Genomic DNA, 19,395 nt, shown 5'->3' with positions numbered 1-19,395 from the left:
GTAAATTCTGAAATTTATATTTTAACGTGATGAACAAGGAATAACAACACCTAAACAAATAAGGAAACAACATTCAGAGTAAATTTATTACAATACAAAAGCACATATCTATTATGCCAAATGCTAATGCAACACAGGACAGAAGATATTAAAGAACAATGGAAGAACATAAATGGTAATGTTCACAAGGCAGCTTTTGAAGTATTGCAAACAAGATTAAAGAGATATGATCAGGAGGGATTAAGAATAGGGAACGAAGAATTAGAAAAAGCAATAAGTGGGAGAAAAGGAAAGCATACCTAAAAGACTCCAGAATTAAAGAAAGGAATATCGTCAAAGAATAGCTAAACGAGACTGTAGAGAAGAATACACAACAATATGGGACAAATACACTGACGACAAAAGAAATCGCAACAACAGGAGGGAGTTGTGCGACGCAACCGAAAGTTGTTGGGCTGTTTCTACATGTGAAAGATGTGGTATGTTAGAATTTCCCACCACTCTCGTAAGAATGGCACATAAAAGAGTCTTCAATGCTTAATGTGGTGAGTTGATGTTAGTCAAGAATGCCTTAATGCTACAAAGACGCCATTATCAACACCTCACTGAGTCTGAACGAGGTAATGTTATAGGGCTATAAGAAACTGGATGTTCCTTCTGTGATATTCCAGAAAGACTTGCAGGAACGCAGCCACTGTACATGATTGCTGCCAGCTCAACAGATCGAGTTTTGTTTATTTCTCTGCTAATTATTAACTGATCTTAAAAATTCAAAATGCTATCCTAATGCGCATAAGAAGAACTATTCAGAAAAATAATAATGAATAAACTTGGATATATTTAAATACACAATTCTTCAGTTTCAAAAATTACTGTTAATATTCTGTGTTTTGCATCAAACGTGAGAGACTTCTTTCCATAGATAGTTATGAAGGCGTTTGTGTCGTTCGGTAATTTATTGCTGAGTATTGCACATAATTTCATAGTAGTCTTCTGAGTGAGAGCAATATTCTTTCTGATAGTCATGTTTATTACATAGATAGATCAATTTGTTATGAAATTAAATGGACTTACGTCTCTATCACGTTTCAGCTGGATAACTCGTTTAAAATAAAGGAAATGCATCATATGCCTTCAGATAATTCTTTGGTGGATCCAAATTTCACATTTCTTGAGGAAATATTTTGTTCCTTCCATTTTAATATAAATACTCCAAAGTTAAATGTGATCATATAATGAAGAATCAGTCAACTGTTTATTTTGTCGATTAGTCTGAAACACGACGAAAACTAAATATTGCATATCAAACTCACTGAATTAGAGAAACTTGTGTTAGCTAGCTCGAAATTTTGCTTGCCTCTTAATCTTCCTACCTCACCTGTTCGAAATTCATAAAAAAAGAGGTCTTTTAGGGTTTTCCAATATATTTTCTCATTGTTCAAGCTGATAATTTGATTCCTATTTTGCTATAGGTATATGAAGTTGAATAGATTCTGCTATGATTTTCCCTTCATTTGGTAATGTATCGTTTATTTCAGTTAGTTTCATTATAATCAGGCCACCTAAGAATAGCATCTACAGTACTTGAATACCAAGTGAAAATTACAGTACATTCTGCTTCCCATTATATTTGTTTGTAATCCCTAAAGAAACCACCAAACACTCCAACTAGATAAAGCACCACATTTTTCTTACTCTTCATTTTTCTGTTGGTAAGTATATGCCCTTCCATACCATCACCAAGAAATGAAATTAAATGTAACAAAACTGATTAGGAAATAGAAGAGGGTCTGTTCTAGACAGAATATTATTTCCTTTCTTTATGGTTATAAAATCAAATAACTTTGCCACATAATTATCAATTAGTTTTTTATTGGAATTACAATCATATGTTGTGATCAATCAGCTTCAACAGTCCTAAAGCTCATGTACAAATGTGTATGGAAAGTATGTAGCCATGCACCACCAATATTTACATTAATCCCAATATCCTTGTCAGGAGTATTTGTGTTATTACTTTTCTCATTCAAAGGGAGTGAGAGGAACTGATAGCTCTCCATTTTGTTAATTACTGGTTAAAGAATATACTTTTAATGGGACTTTTCTTAAACAACTGTCATGTAAGCTCCACTGAGGTCCATTAAATTAGCCTTTTCATCAGTTATAGTTATTTATAATTCCTGTGCAGTATCAAAACTAGGAACATGTACAGTATAATGTGGTTCATGAATTATTGGTCCACAAAATTCAGCATTAGGCTTGAATGAAGCATAATATTAGTCTCTTGATGCAGATGAACAATATGTTTTACAAAAACTCCATCAGCTAGATTAAAATTTATATTGATTAATTTGAATGGAATAATTTTAGGAACATCATTAGGAACAGTTTTTTATGGCTTGAATAGTTTGGTTACTAAATCTAAGCACACATCCAATACTATCTTTTGTATCCCTGTATAATTTAACATCACTCTTAATAATAATTCCATTTAAAATTCATCTGTGTTCATGTGGATATTACACTTTTTTGTATCCAGAAACCCTTCCTAGATTTTCAAACTACATTGGCCAACAGGAATTTCTATAATTTCTCCATCACAATATAATTCATCATTTTCTTGTGAAATATTTGGAGTTAGAAATGTTGTTTACAACCCAAATAGTGCTACATTATTAGAACATTCCCATGCAGGTATAGTCAACATTTTTGAGGAAAGATGACTTACCACTCAATTGAAATATATGACTAATCTCATATTAACAAAATTTTATATAATTAAACGAAAATATTTGGGAATCAAAAACAAGAATTCCAGAGAAGAAATCAAAAATTATACATTGGTAAACTTTTACCTAAATCTATTTGAGGCACTATAATAGGTCAAAGGGGTTGTGGGAAAACAAACCTAATGATTGATAATTATAATCTAGCTCCAGGATGGTTGAACTGGAATAAGATGAATGACATGTATGTTCATTCGAAAGGTTTAGATTAGCCGAAATATTAAGAAGTTTCAAAAGTGTGTGAAAAAATTGAAGATAAAAGTATTAAGATTACTACCTTTATTGACACCAGTGATGAAATTGTACCACTAGATAATTGCCAAGGTAATTCACCTGTAATATTCAATGATTTCATTCTTGAAATTCATAATGCAGTTACACAATATTTTACTAGAGTAAAAAATGAAGGAAAAAATTTGTTTTTATTTTGTTCATACGTATCCAAAAATTCCAAAACAATTGTTAAGTGATAATCTAATTTTTTAAATGATGTTAGACCAAATGAAAGCTAATTTAAATCACATTAATCATCAGTTTGTTGGTGGTGATTCAAAATTTGATGATTTGAAAGAAATTTGAAGTAAATGCTGGATTGATCAGTTTGGATCTTTTTTACAGTAGATATGAATAGGAAACTTAATGAAGTGAAATGCAGATATTGTACAAAATAGTCCTAACCTCATTATAAAATGAGCAGTTTAAAAGATGGTATTGCATGTTTCTTAGACCATATGATGATATTTTACTTCAAAACATACATGAATTTAAAGAAGCACTTCCCTACATAATAAAATATGAGAAATTAAGAAATTGATCAACACTATACTAGTTGTTAATGGGCTATTAAAGACCCTAAATGTGGGTCAGGTACATGTGGCTGTTATTTTTTGATAAGTGTAAAAGCAGAATAAGTTTTCTTATTTCCTTTGGAAATTCACACATAAAAATAAATTTATTAATCTACATCTACGTGATTACTCTGCTATTCACAAGAAAGGGCCTGACAGAGGGTGCAGTGAACCACCTTCAAGCGGCCTCTCTACCGTTCCACTCCCGAACGGCGCGCTGGAAAAAACGAACACTTACATTTTTCTGTGCGAGCCCTGGTTTCTCTTTTTTTGTCATGATGATCTTTCGTCACTATGCAGGTGGGTGCCAACAGAATATTTTTGCAATCAGAGGAGAAAACTCGTGATTGAAATTTCATGAGATCCCATCTCAACGAAAAACGCCTTTGTTTTAATGATTGCCACTCCAATTCACATATCATTACTGTGGCACTATCTCCCCTACTTCGCAATAATACAAAACGAGCTGCCCTTCTTTGTGCTTTTTCAATGTCATCCGTCAGTCCCATCTGATGCAGATCCCACACTCCGGAATAGGGCGGACAAACATGATGTAAGCAGTCTCTTTAGTGTACCTGTTGCACATTCTAAGTGTTCTGCCAATGAATCGCAGTCTTTGGTGGGCTATACCCTCAACATTATCTATGTGATCGTTCCAATTTAGGGTATTTGTAATTGTAATCCCTAGGTATTTAGTTGAATTTACAGCCTTCATATTTGTGTGACTTATCGTGTAATCGAAATTTAGCGGATTACTTTTAGTATTCATGTGAATAACTTCACACGTTTCTTTATTCAGGGTCAACTGCAACTTTTCGACCCATACAGATATCTTATCTAAATCATTTTGCAATTCGTTTTGATCATCTGATAACTTTACAAGACGGTAAATGACAGCATCATCTGCAAACAGTTTCAGACGGCTACGGAGATTGTCTCCTATATCGTTAATGTACATTAGGAACAATAGATGGCCTATAACACTTCCTTCGGGAACACCGGATATTATTTCTGTTTTACTCGATGACTTTCCGTGTATTACTATGAACTGTGACCTTTCGACAATAAATCACGAATCCAGTCGCACAGCTGAGGCGATATTCCATAGGCATGCAGTTTGGTTATAAGATGCTTGTGAGGAATGGTGTCGAAAGGCTCTTGGAAGTCCAAAAATATGGAATCAATTTGCCATCCCATATCGATAGCACTCATTTCTTCACGAGTATAAAGAGCTAGTTGTGTTTCGCAAGAACGATATGTTATGAATCGGTGCTGACTATGTGTCAATAAATCGATTTCTTCTTAGTACTTCATAATGTTCGAATATAGTATATGTTCCAAAACCCTACTACAAATAGACGTTAGTGATATGGGCCTTTAATTCAACAGATTACTCCTACTTCCCTTTTTGGGTATTGATGTGACTTGAGTAATTTTCCAGTGCGGATCTTTGTGTGAGTGAGCGGTTGTATATAATTGCTAAATATGGAACTATTGTATCAGCATACTCTGAGAGAAATGTGACTTATATACAATCTGGACTGGAACCCTTGCCTTTATTAAGTGATTTAAGCTGCTTTGCAACGTCGAGGATATCTATTTCTATGTTTCTCATCTTGGCAGTTGTTCTTGACTGGAATTCAGGAATATTTACTTCATCTTCTTTGGTGAAGGAAATCGTGTTTAATAACTCTGCTTTAGTGGCACTGTCATCAGTGACTTCACAGTTGTTATCATGCAGTGAAGGAACTGGTTGCATCTTGCCATTTGTGTGCTTTATGTATGGCCAGAATCTCTTTGGGTTTTCTGCCAGATTTCGAGACACAATTTCGTTGTGGAAATTATTAAAAGCATCTCACATTGAAGTACGTTCTATATTTCGGACTTCTGCAAAACTTTGCCAGTCTTGGGAATTTAGCATTCTTATAAATTTGGCATGCTTTTTTTCGCTGCTTCTGCCACAGAGATGTGACCTGTTTTATGTACCATGGGGCATCAGTACCATCACTTATTAATTTATGTGGTATATACCTCTCAATTGCTGTCGATGCTATCTCTTTGAAATCATTCCTCAACTTTTCTACGCTTACATGATCAGATCGGAATGAGTGCAGACTGTCTCTTAAAACGGTGTTAGAAGTATTTTGATCAGCTTTTTTTAAATAGATATACTTTGTGTTTCGTTTTGATGGTTGTAGTACTTACGGTATTCAGCCTAACAGTTACTGCCTTGTGGTCGCTAATCCCTGTATTCGTCACGATACTCGCTATTTGTCCATGGTTATTTGTTGCTAAGAGGTCAAGTATGCTTTCGCAACCATTTGCGCTTCGAGTAAGCTCATGAACTAATTGTTCAAAATAATTTTCTGAGAAAGCATTCAGTATAATTTCGGATGACGTTTTATGCTTGCCACCGACTTTAAATGTATAATTTTTCCAGCATATAATTTTATGTATAGACTGCCTGTAACAAGCAATAATAGCCAACTTTATGTAATGGATAAATGGGTATAAAATGGTAGTTAAAAGTCAATGATTGTTTACACACATCTTACAACTAGCCAACGTCACATCATCTTCCAGCTATGAAGTAGCTGGCTGGGACAAAAAGGAGTAACGCGAACCGTGGTGTGTGTGTGTGTGTGTGTGTGTGTGTGTGTGTGTGTGTGTGTGTGTGTGTGTGCGATAATTTTGGCGAAATCTAGGTGTTAAGGTGATAACAGTGAACGACGCGAATTATGACAAGTCTAGAAAGTTATAACTAATCTAACAAAATCTTTTGCACTGGAAGGATCTGCCAGTCATTCAGCAGACAGATTCCGCCTGCTGCCATGCTGTCGCCCTTACGTCATGAGAGAGAGTTTAAGGAAAAGGAAGATGTGCAGAAATGCACGAGGGTCTGATTGGTATTATCATGCAGATAACATAAATTATTGAAGACTGACAACAGCATTGTGGAATTGTTAACAGCATTTTGGGAAATTTAATTATGATACCCACCCATGGATACCAAACTGGGAAACCAATTATCGTTGCACATCCAAACAGTCACCTGAAGAGCGAGATACTTGCCACAACCACACGTAGAAAGATTTGCTGTGTTCCAGTCATAGCAGCCCATGTAACTGTAGCTCAAAGTAGAGGAAGAGGTTTTGCCTAACTTTGCAATTGTCAGTCCATTGTAATGCTATTTGGAATTTACTTTAGGTGCAAAGAAAGCGTACGGTAGCGTTCTCGCTTCCCACGCCCGGGTTCCCGGGTTCGATTCCCGGCGGGGTCAGGGATTTTCTCTGCCTCGTGATGGCTGGGTGTTGTGTGCTGTCCTTAGGTTAGTTAGGTTTAAGTAGTTCTAAGTTCTAGGGGACTTATGACCACAGCAGTTGAGTCCCATAGTGCTCAGAGCCATTTGAACCATTTTTTTGCAAAGAAAGATTATCCACAACCAAATTCTTTGGGTGAAATCAGAAATTTGCTTCACTTTGACACAATGTAACTTTTCTGGTAAAAATCAAGTCACAACAGATTCATTGAACGAAATACATTACAGGGTTCCACATACAATTAATTTCAGGGAAGGTAGATTCCAAATTGAGTTTCATTGAAAGAATCTGCAGGAAGTGAAGTCCACAAACGAAGGTGATAGGCTGGTACTTGGCTAGGCCCTAGTGCTTTGACAGCATCGCCATCAACATAAAACTAAAGTGAACTCTCTAAAATGTGATCCTTATGGGGATCCTTAGGGGCAATCTCTTCTTTAGGGTGCCTTCTCACACTAGTCTTGCACAGCAGTTTTATGTGCATGATAGCTCATCTAAATACTACTGTTTACTGGCACCAGCACCATCATCACCATCACCACCAACACCATCACCGTCATTATCATCACAAATAAGAATAAAAACAAGAACAACAACAATAGCAGCACGAAGTGCTGTCCATACATGCTAGGCAATAGCTTAGGCTGTTGTTTACCTAGACCCAGACACACTGACAGCAACGCCAACAATAAGAAAATGAACTCTGTATAATATGAAACACATACTGAACCTTGAGGATATTCTCTCACAACATGCCTTCTCACAGCAGTCTAGCATAACAGTATCTTATGTGGGTGATAGCTCATCTAGATGTTGCTATTCACTGGCACGACCACCACCAATACTGCCACCATCACCACAACCACCACCACCACTATCATCACCATCTCCACCATTGCCATCACAAATAACGATAATCAACCAAAGTCGCAAAGTCGTTGTACACATATCAAAGCTAAGGGATATTGTCTTCCACCACACTTTATCAGTAAGGTCTTGAGATACAGCACACACTTCCAGAATACTATCCAAGCCCACCAACCATTCTGCCACTCCAAGCCTCATTAACATTAACAACAGAAAAACTGAGTGTTGCATGACTCAGCACTCGTCGTGTACACAAGCTAGCTCACTGCAGAATTTTGTTCCTGAAGTAAGGAAGTCATTTATCAGTTACCCGCTCTGCTTTCCTTTCTGATCACAATACTGACATACAGATTTATGAGTTTGCAGAAACAGAGATGTTGCTGCACTAACAAAACAAATATGCCATCTCGAAATTACCTTGAGGACTTCCATCATAGCTCAACCCCAGAGTCACTGTCATCTGCTTGTCATTAACAGTATGCAGCACATATACACTACTGGCCATTAAAATTGCTACACCACGAAGATGACGTGCTACAGACGCGAAATTTAACCGACAGGAAGAAGATGTTGTGATATGCAAATGATTAGCTTTTCAGAGCATTCACACAAGTTTGGCGCCAGTGGGGACACCTACAACGTGCAGACATGAGGAAACCCTCCAACCGATTTCTCATACACAAACAGCAGTTGACCGGCGTTGCCTGGTGAAACGTTGTTTTGATGCCTCGTGTAAAGAGGAGAAATGCGTACCCTCATGTTTCCGACTTTGATAAAGGTCGAATTGTAGCCTATCGCGATTGCGGTTTATCGTATCGCGACATTGCTGCTCGCGTTGGTCGAGATCCAATGACTGTTAGCATAATATGGAATCTGTGGGTTCAGGAGGGTAATAAGGATCACCGTGCTGGATCCTAACTGCCTTGTATGTCGACATGACAGGCATCTTATCTGCATGGCTGTAAAGGATCGTGCAGCCACGTCTCGATCCCTGAGTCAACAGATGGGGACGTTTGCAAGACAACAACCATCTGCACGAACAAAAAAAAAATGGCTCTGAGCCATCACGAGGCAGAGAAAATCCCTAACCCCGCCGGGAATCGAACCCGGGAACCCGGGCGTGGGAAGCGAGAACGTTACCGCACGACCAGGAGATGCGGGCTCTGCACGAACAGTTCGACGACGTTTTCAGCAGCATGGACTATCAGCTCGGAGACCATCGCTGTGGTTACCCTTGACGCTGCATCACAGACAGGAGCGCCTGCGATGGTGTACTCAACGACGAACCTGGGTGCACGAATGGCAAAACGTCATTTTGTCGGATGAATCCAGGTTCTGTTTACAGCATCATGATCGTCGCATCCGTGTTTGGCGCATCGCGGTGAACGCAAATTAGAAGCGTGTATTCGTCATCGCCATACTGGCCTATCACCCGGCGTGATGGTATGAGGTGCCATTGGTTACACGTCTCGATCACATCTTGTTCGCATTGACGGCACTTTGAACAGTGGACGTTACATTTCATATGTGTTACGACCCGTGGCTCTACCCTTCATTCGATCCCTGCGAAATCCTACATTTCAGCAGGATAATGCACGACCGCATGTTGTAGGTCCTGTAAGGGCCTTTCTGGATACTGAAAATGATCGACTTCTGCCCTGGCCAGCAAAGTCTCCAGATCTCTTAGCAATTGAAAACGTCTGGTCAATGGTGGCCGAGCAACTGGCTCGTCACTATAAGCCAGTCATTACTCTTGATGAACTGTGGTATCGTGTTGAAGCTGCATGGGCAGCTGTATCTGTACACGCAATCCAAGCTCTGTTTGACTCAATGCCCAGTCGTATCAAGGCCGTTATTATGGCCAGAGGTGGTTGTTGTGGGTACTGATTTCTCAGGATCTATGCACCCAAACTGGGTGAAAATGTAATCACATGTCAGTTCTAGTATAATATATTTGTCCAATGAATACCCATTTATCTTCTCTTCATAGTGTAGCAATATTAATGGGCAGTAGTGTACATATGGCTCCCACCTTGTTCACTGGATTACCTTAACTCTATTACACATGCAGTTACATGTGGCTAGACTAGTAATCTAGACTAGTACTCTAGCCCTCTCTGATGCTGTAGAATGTCGAAGCAAAATTAAAAAAATAAAAACACATCTGGGCCCCAACACTCTGGCACAACCACCAACAGCAACTCTGTACTAAATTCCGCCCCAACAGGCCATGAAGGCCCAATGGTACTGACCAGCCACCGTGTCATCCTCAGCCCATAGGCATCATTGGATGTGGATATGGAGGGGCACGTGGTCAGCACAGCACTATCCTGAATATATGTCAGCATATGAGAATGGAGCCACTACTTCTCAATCAGGTATCTCCTCAGTTTGCTTCACAAGGGTTGAGGGCATCCTGGTTGCCAGCATCACTTGGCAGACTGGTTGGTGACCCATTAAGTGCTGGCGAAGCGCAACAGAGCTTAACTTCAGTGATCTGGCGGGAACCAGTGGTACCACTGTGGCCAGGCCTTTGGGAACCATCTACAGTGATCAACCTAAAATTTTGGGTTGTGTTCTTGTTGCATGCATCATGACTACTGCCTTGGTTCACTTAGGTGTTCGTATTTAATACCACAAGTACCATAGTCGTACCTAGTACCACTATCACAAATACTACCAACACCAACACTTACAAGAACAACCTAAACTTTAGTCTGTCATCTGTATGTGGATAACTGGAGGTAGCCTCTCAGTACCCCTGATGCTTGCAGATGTGAGTCACAGCAGATGCTAAGTGGTAATTACCTTGGTATTGCAATACCGTATAATATCGTCACCACAATCAAAATATAAACAGTCGCGTCTATGTATCTGTGTATATTGATGCATATGTGGAGCACTGGGGACGTTCTCCATAGCAGACTTTGTGACCACACCCAGTATGCAGTTGGCGGCAGCTCACCTTGATGATGCTCTCCAGCACCCTGAGGCTGTGCAGGTCTGCGAGGCTGGCAGCCCGCAAGTAGTCATCCCCGTCGCCGAAGACGTCCCTCAGCTCCTTGTGAGCTGCGTCCTGCCACTCGGGGTGGAGGGCCAGCAAGGCCAGCACGAAGCAAATTGATACAGCCACTGTCTCGGTGCCGGCCATCACCACGTTCACGAGCTGCAAAGCGTTTCAGTTAGGCTAGCTTACAAATGGTTCAAATGGCTCTGAGCACTTTGGGACTTAACATCTGAGGTCATCAGTCCCCTAGAAGTTAGAACTACTTAAACCTAACTAACCTAAGGACAGCACACACATCCACGCCCGAGGCAGGTTTCGAACCTACGACCGTAGCGGTCGCGCGGTTCCAGACCGTAGTGCCTAGAACCGCTCGGCCCCCCAGGCCGGCACTAGCTTACACACGCTGTTCGTTCTCTAAATGCACAGCAAGGAATAACTTTGTATAACAAATAAAAAACGCACTAGGAGCCAAAATCTACACAAGCACAAGGACAGAGGAGAGTTGTAAAATGAATCAGTTGTTCAAGATTTACTTTGACACTCTACGTCGTCGGTTGCTGTGGTGCGAGATATGTATAATAAATAAGCCCCAATATTTTTCAAGCGTATGTAAACACAGAAAAGATTTTTTTACAAGCTTCAAATTTGTGTACGAAGTTTCGAGGAATTCCGACAAATGGAAGTCACGAAACGAACCATCGAACTGATGTAATTCCAAGACACTCATTATGAGAAATGTTCTGTAATTGAATTCCTGGTTGTAGAAAAAGGACTGTAATAAACTTTCACAAACGGTTTTTTGATTGTGAGAGAGTTGTTGTTGTTGTGGTCTTCAGTCCTGAGACTGGTTTGATGCAGCTCTCCATTCTACTCTATCCTGTTCAAGCTTCTTCATCTCCCAGTACCTACTGCAACCTAAATCCTTCTGAATCTGCTTAGTGTATTCGTCTCTTGGTCTCCCTCTACGATTTTTACCCTCCACGCTGCCCACCAATACTAAATTGGTGATCTCTTGATGCCTCAGAACATATCCTACCAACCAGTGAGAGAGTAATCCAAAGGTAATATAGATGTAGGTCATAGGAGAAGTGTTGGGCCATGGGTAACGGAGAGCAGGAAGTACGCTCCTTCAGCAGCCATGTTTAGACGTCTAGTCAGAACCACTGCAACCGACGTGGTGAATGGTGCAGTTGCTATTATGTCAAAACTGGCAGTGTGTGTTCAGTGACAGAGACTCATGGATATTCAATGGTTTGCTCAAGATAGAATCTGTGAATAGCTTTAACAAACTATAAGATTAAAGAGAAAATAATTCATTTTCTCTGAAATATTGGAACATATTGATTCCAATGAGAGACCTTTTAGTCATGAACGAAACCAGGATGCATAACTTTGAACCGGTAACAAAAAAGCAGCCACTAGATTGGTACCACCAGTAGCTACCAACAAAGAAGAAATTTGAGGCAGCTCCTTCTGCTGGGAAAGTTATGATTACAGTCTCTTGGATTAGCGTTGGTGTGTTGGCAAAAGCGTTAACCAGTTCTTCATAGGCAAAGTGAGGACTTTTAACAAACTCAAGAACGATTTCCGACGTTTCCGCTCTGACAACAAAAAAAAAAAAATGGTTCAAATGGCTCTGAGCACTATGAGACTTAACTTCTGAGGTCATCAGTCCCCTAGAACGTAGAACTACTTAAACCTAACTAACCTAAGGACATCACACACATCCATGCCCGAGGCAAGATTCGAACCTTGGACCGTAGCGGTCACGCGGTTCCAGACTGTGGCGCCTAGAACCGCTCGGCCACTCCGGCCGGCGCTCTGACAACAACGCGAAAGAAATCTTGACCTGGCCATGCATGTCAGCATACAACTCTCAGAACCTGGGAATACATCACCATATTGTGTTGGACATCATTGCCTCATCCACCCTGCAGTCCATACCTTGGGCCCTGGGACTTCCATATATTTGGACTACATATGGATTCGCTAAATGCGATACACTTTGAAGACAGTGAGACAGTGATTCCTGCAGGGAAAATATGGCTATGGGCACCTGACGAGAGGGTTTCCTCCAGTAAATACGTACTATTTATAACTGGCGGGAGAAGAAGACACATTTCCGTCGACACTTACAGACGAGTTTCTGGGATGGCCGGGGGTGTGCACTGGTTCTCTGGCAAAGTTGTATGCAGGCGCAGCACAAGAAGGTCGTTCGTGAATACAAGAACTTATTTATTGTCATTTGTTTACCGTCACTGGACGTCAAAGACGAGCAAGGCGAAGACATTATCATAGTGTGGGGAAGCAAATGTCATTGCTGTGTAGTAAGAGTGAGGAGATAGACGGGGAGTGTAAGACCTCCCCCCTACTGCACACTCAGCCTCAAGATCAAACCGAGCGCACCCTCTGCTTCTAATGGTGGCAGACAAAAGTTGCACTCCCGTGAAACGCAAAAATATAATACTATTAATAATTTGTAATTTTTCATAGAATAGTGTAGAATTATGTACGCTTAAGATATACTAAGTTTGAGCAAAATCCAATAAGTAGTTTCCACAACAAAATCGCTATTTTTTGTAATTTTAATCTGGTAGGGAGATACAAATCTCAAATTTTGACAATTACGTATTTTCACTTTAAAATTTTATGCAGAATGTTTGGGAACGTTATTTTCAGTACTTTTTGCGATTTTTAAGGAAATGTGAATTTTGAACTAAGATTAGAGAGCTTAGTTGGTTATTCTGTAGAAAAATATGACTGAGATTACACAAAATACATTGCGTTTAACTGATTTTAGAATGGCATATAGCGATAACAAAAGAGGAAGTTCTGATGGTTGAACCCACTCACGATTCTATTGAAAACATCGTGAAAGTCATGATGAATAAAATATGAAAGCAAAATTCCAGCGAAATGTTAATTAAGTAGAGATTTACAATCTGATGAGTTACAGAAGCTAAACGATCTCCAATGAAGAAGCCTTTAGTACACTCCTGGAAATTGAAATAAGAACACCGTGAATTCATTGTCACAGGAAGGGGAAACTTTATTGACACATTACTGGGGTCAGATACATCACATGATCACACTGACAGAACCACAGGCACATAGACACAGGCAACAGAGCATGCACAATGTCGGCACTAGTACAGTGTATATCCACCTTTCGCAGCAATGCAGGCTGCTATTCTCCCATGGAGACGATCGTAGAGATGCTGGATGTAGTCCTGTGGAACGGCTTGCCATGCCATTTCCACCTGGCGCCTCAGTTGGACCAGCGTTCGTGCTGGACGTGCAGACCGCGTGAGACGACGCGTCATCCAGTCCCAAACATGCTCAATGGGGGACAGATCCGGAGATCTTGCTGGCCAGGGTAGTTGACTTACACCTTCTAGAGCACGTTGGGTGGCACGGGATACATGCGGACGTGCATTGTCCTGTTGGAACAGCAAGTTCCCTTGCCGGTCTAGGATTGGTAGAACGATGGGTTCGATGACGGTTTGGATGTACCGTGCACTATTCAGTGTCCCCTCGACGATCACCAGTGGTGTACGGCCAGTGTAGGAGATCGCTCCCCACACCATGATGCCGCGTGTTGGCCCTGTGTGCCTCGGTCGTTTGCAGTCGTGATTGTGGCTCTCACCTGCACGGCGCCAAACACGCATACGACCATCATTGGCACCAATGCAGAAGCGACTCTCATCGCTGAAGACGACACGTTGTAACGACAACTGTACTTATAAAAAAAATTTTTTTTTAATTTAGACAAATTAATGTAAGCAATGTTTTGAACTTCTTTTTCGGTTTGTATCGTGATGTTAAAGAAACTATGAGTAACTTTTGAAATGAATATTATTACTTATGTTGGATTTCAAATAATGTGGTAATCAAAGGGAAGTGTATTTAATGTTAAAACTATTGTAAGATGTGAAAATTGTAATTTATACACTTGGTCCATACGTAGGTAATGCATTAGGATATGTGTAGTAGAAAACCTGTGGTGAATACCCTACCTGTAGGGGAGCGGGAAAAGGTGGAGGCAGGCGAGGCGGGAAAACGCACACTGGGCGCGGTTCGGCACAACGGGCTCAGTATAACAGTCGGAGGCGAGCAACAGTCGGAGTTGTGAATCGGTCAGAGGAACACGTACTGTACCGAGGCGGCTACCCAGGAAAAGTGGATTCCATTGAGCCTCGGATGCACCGATTCCAAGGACTACTTGGCGTGGCTATATTCTGAGGCACAAAGTTGGAAAGATTACGACGCTAAGAAGATGGAAAGTGCCGATGTAGTGTGAGCCCTAGCCGTGCTTGTATGTGTGCCGTGCTGCCCGCTATCTCGCTGCCCGCCAACCGTCGCACCGACTTGCACAGGTCAAACATTTGTTTCATCTTTAGAAGTGTATCTGTGTGGACCAGTGTCGAAAATGTTTCTAACTGTTCAATAATAATGTGACTTTTACCAGAATTGCCTTAGCCATGACTTATCCTGATCACTGACCTAGACAGGATCCTTACCTCGTATTGTGCAACCCGAGTATCCTGAACTGAAAGTTTAAAAATTAGTGTTAATAAGGATTATCAGTAGATCAATCTATGCTATAAAGAAGTTTAAAAGTTCTGTGTGTTATTGCAAATGTTGGTAAAGAACAAAAGTATGACTAAATTGGAAGAGAGTTTTTTGAATTGAGTTAGCGATGTTATATAATTAATTTGAGACAGAACTAATGACAGTTAAATTATTCAGAAGTAAGACAAAAGAGTAGTTATCCATAGATTGATAATTTTGAGTGATAATTTGCCTTTTAATACTTAACAGTTTCAGTATAACGACCATAACAGTTTCAGGGCCCCCCCCCCCTTCTCTTTTCCATGCTTTCAAACCTTGAAATGTGCTGATCAGATTTGACCAGTAAAGTTCTATATTAATCCTAAGTGTATTAGTGTTGTTTTCCAATTTTAATAGTGACATTGTATGTGTGCTTTCAAAACTGCTCATTCTAGGACAATCTATGCCCGATTTCAGTCTGATCAATATAGCAAATGCAGTTCGTAGTAATCATTGCTGTGTGGTGTTGTGTGAATTTATCTCGTCCAAATTAGTACAAAAAGAGAAAACTTTAGTTCAGTGGATTTTTCTGGTTCCAAACTTTGCCATATAACGCATCATTACTACGTGTTACTATGCTTGTACATGCACCCACTTGTACAAGGAAAAACTCACTCATTGCCTAAGTAGGCTGGCGACCGAATTATTAATTATAGGTAGCATCTACTGTGTATACTTCTTGTCCATGCGAACGAGCAATTATACTTTACATTTGCTTGATGCATCACTGTAGTTATCGACTGGGTACAAGTCCGATCTTGCTTCTATTAGGTACACGCGGTCAACTTATGTACTAAAATCCTTGTTTATAAGGTGAAGCCCGTGAACTTATTACAGTACAGGCTTTATACAGCTAACGTACGTCCGATAGGGCGGGAGCGTTACAACGTCTCCATTCGTCCCTCCATTCACGCCTGTCGCGACACCACTGGAGGCGGGCTGCACGATGTTGGGGCGTGAGCGGAAGACGGCCTAACGGTGTGCGGGACCGTAGCCCAGCTTCATGGAGACGGTTGCGAATGGTCCTCGCCGATACCCCAGGAGCAACAGTGTCCCTAATTTGCTGGGAAGTGGCGGTGCGGTCCCCTACGGCACTGCGTAGGATCCTACGGTCTTGGCGTGCATCCGTGCGTCGCTGCGGTCCGGTCCCAGGTCGACGGGCACGTGCACCTTCCGCCGACCACTGGCGACAACATCGATGTACTGTGGAGACCTGACGCCCCACGTGTTGAGCAATTCGGCGGTACGTCCACCCGGCCCCCCGCATGCCCACTATACGCCCTCGCTCAAAGTCCGTCAACTGCACATACGGTTCACGTCCACGCTGTCGCGGCATGCTACCAGTGTTAAAGACTGAGATGGAGCTCCGTATGCCACGGCAAACTGGCTGACACTGACGGCGGCGGTGCACAAATGCTGCGCAGCTAGCGCCATTCGACGGCCAACACCGCGGTTCCTGGTGTGTCCGCTGTGCCGTGCGTGTGATCATTGCTTGTACAGCCCTCTCGCAGTGTCCGGAGCAAGTATGGAGGGTCTGACACACCGGTGTCAATGTGTTCTTTTTTCCATTTCCAGGAGTGTAGTTTAGTACGCAGAGGGGGAGCTTTTCGAGAACAGAGGACTGGGACTAGCAGTTCAGCAGCCACCATTTCACTCCACAGTCCCCTCTGAACTGGACCGAGGTTATACAACTAATGGCGACCCGCCTCGTGGCTCACTCTCTCGCAGTCGCCAAGAGCGCGTGTCACTGTCAGTATCGCGTTCCAAGATGAGTCGAGTCGTGATGTAATCTGCAACTGGAAATGCGAGCCATCGAGTAGCCGTGTATGGAAATCTTTGAGTGATAACGCGAAACCTTAACATCGCATGGGATAGAACAGGTTGAATTGAACATTCCGTGAATTGCAAATACATGAGATGCCTCCTTCGTTTTGGTATAATATGGTTTGTGTGCTGCCCATCATATTCCAAGCTTCGAATCGCAAATGGAGTAGAAATTTAGCATTTTCAGGCGTGTAACAAACAGAACCTTGAGTTAATACAACTAATTGTTTCAGAACTGTAGTCAACACGAAATGGAGTTATGAGAAATCTAGGCTCTGAAATGTGCCAAATGATGATTGATGTAGTAATAACTGATAGGCTTTGAAAATGATTTTGTGTCTGTCAATCAACTGTTTTTCGAAAATACGTTTCCATTGAAGACAGTGAACATTTCATTTATCGCTGTCATTTCCTTACTCTTTTTTAAGTAAAGTGTACGGCATAACTTCTCAAGTCAGGTGAGCTAAAATGTGAACAAGTGGAGTGCTCATGATGAGTATCAAGTTTTAGACTACTTCTGTATGCTCATCAAAGGAATTTGCAACCCCTTGTGACGTAGCAGTCATAAAAACGAAGAGACAGAACCTATACACCACCCCACAGTGGCATCTCTCAGAACCTTGGCCTCTAGCCTGGCCTTCCTGCTGAAACCACTGAGTGTTTGCACCCGTTGTAGCCGCTGCTGCATCGAGGATATCTCGTGGTACCCTGCCATAATGTGGATGGTCCTATGTGACTGCCTTGCTGTGAATACCCCGCCATGGTACAGAGCGAGGAAGTCCGCATTGGTAACCAAGCGAGGTGGCGCAGAGGTTAGCACACTGGACTCGCATTCGGGAGGACGACGGTTCAAACCCGTGTCCTCCTGATGTAGGTTTTCTGTGATTTCTGTAAATCGCTTCAGGCAAATGCCAGGATGGTTCGTTTGAAAGGTCACAGCCGACTTTCTTCCCCATTCTTCCCTAACCTGATGGGACCAATGACCTCACTGTTTGGTCCCTTCCCCTTAAATCAACCAACCAACCATCCTCACTGGTACCTCGGCTGAGGCAGGAACGACTGGAAACCCTGTGTCGTTCTTCTGAGTAGACAGCAAAGTGCTGAGCTGCCAAAATGCTTGCATGCTCAAGCGGCAGACTGATTCGAGACCTGGTGATGGACTGTATGTCACATTGCTGCCCATCTCTTTGCCAATGATGATTGGTCCAGAATGGGGTTTGAATGCAGCTACTCATTGCTAACTTGCGGAAGTGACCATGTTTGTGTCTTGTTTAGGAATTTTCTGAAACAGAACCAATGGTCGAAGCGGCTGTTGGCGATTGGAACTTGATCAAACCAGAGTAGATTTGAGACGGCTGGCCCATGGCATTGACACATGTAACAATGTCAGTGAAACACCTTGTTGCTGCTGAGGGTACTGAGCAGGAAGATCAACGACCATCAGTGGTAGATGGCACTCTCCTGAAGCTCCATCCTGAGCTCCAAACACTGCTAAATTTAATACCTTTACGATTCCTTTCCCCTAGGAAAAATCAAGCTCCCAGACTTCTCTAAAAACAGGCTGTAATGTAAGCACTGGTTTTTTTTATACAGGGTGTTACAAAAAGGAACGGCCAAACTTTAGGGAAACATTCATCACACACAAATAAAGAAAATATGTTATGTGGACATCTGTCCGGAAACGCTTAATTTCCATGTTAGAGCTCATTTTAGTTTCGTCAGTATGTACTGTACTTCCTCGATTCACCGCCAGTTGGCCCAATTGAACGAAGGTAATTTTGACTTCGGTGCTTGTATTGACATGCGACTCATTCCTCTACAGTACTAGCATCAAGCACATCAGTACGTAGCATCAACAGGTTAGTGTTCATCACGATCGTGGTTTTCCAGTCAGTGCAATGTTTACAAATGCGGAATTGGCAGATGCCCATTTGATGTATGGATTAGCACGGGGCAATAGCCGTGGCGCAGTGCGTTTGTATCGAGACAGATTTCCAGAACGAAGGTGTCCCGACAGGAAGACGTTCGAAGCAATTGATCGGCGTCTTAGGGAGCACGGAACATTCCAGCCTATGACTCGCGACTGGGGAAGATCTAGAACGACGAGGACACCTCCAATGGACGAGGCAATTCTT

At 41.7% G+C, this 19,395-nt stretch overlaps 1 protein-coding gene across 1 annotated transcript in view; it reads right to left on the bottom strand.

Annotated features, from left to right (window-relative positions):
* Positions 1-19,395, bottom strand: part of LOC126210197 (cytochrome P450 4C1-like) — a 182,540-nt gene that overhangs the window by 11,593 nt on the left and 151,552 nt on the right. Inside the window, exon 6 of the mRNA XM_049939375.1 lies at positions 10,784-10,984. Within this exon, the coding sequence (XP_049795332.1) occupies positions 10,784-10,984 (201 nt within the window). The remainder of the gene's footprint in view (positions 1-10,783; positions 10,985-19,395) is intronic.

Source organism: Schistocerca nitens, chromosome 10 (genome assembly GCF_023898315.1).
Source record: "Schistocerca nitens isolate TAMUIC-IGC-003100 chromosome 10, iqSchNite1.1, whole genome shotgun sequence".
In the NCBI taxonomy this organism is placed as follows: Eukaryota; Metazoa; Arthropoda; class Insecta; order Orthoptera; family Acrididae; genus Schistocerca; species Schistocerca nitens.
Note: the sequence above shows the minus strand (reverse complement) of the source record. Positions and strands in the feature narration are given on the sequence as shown.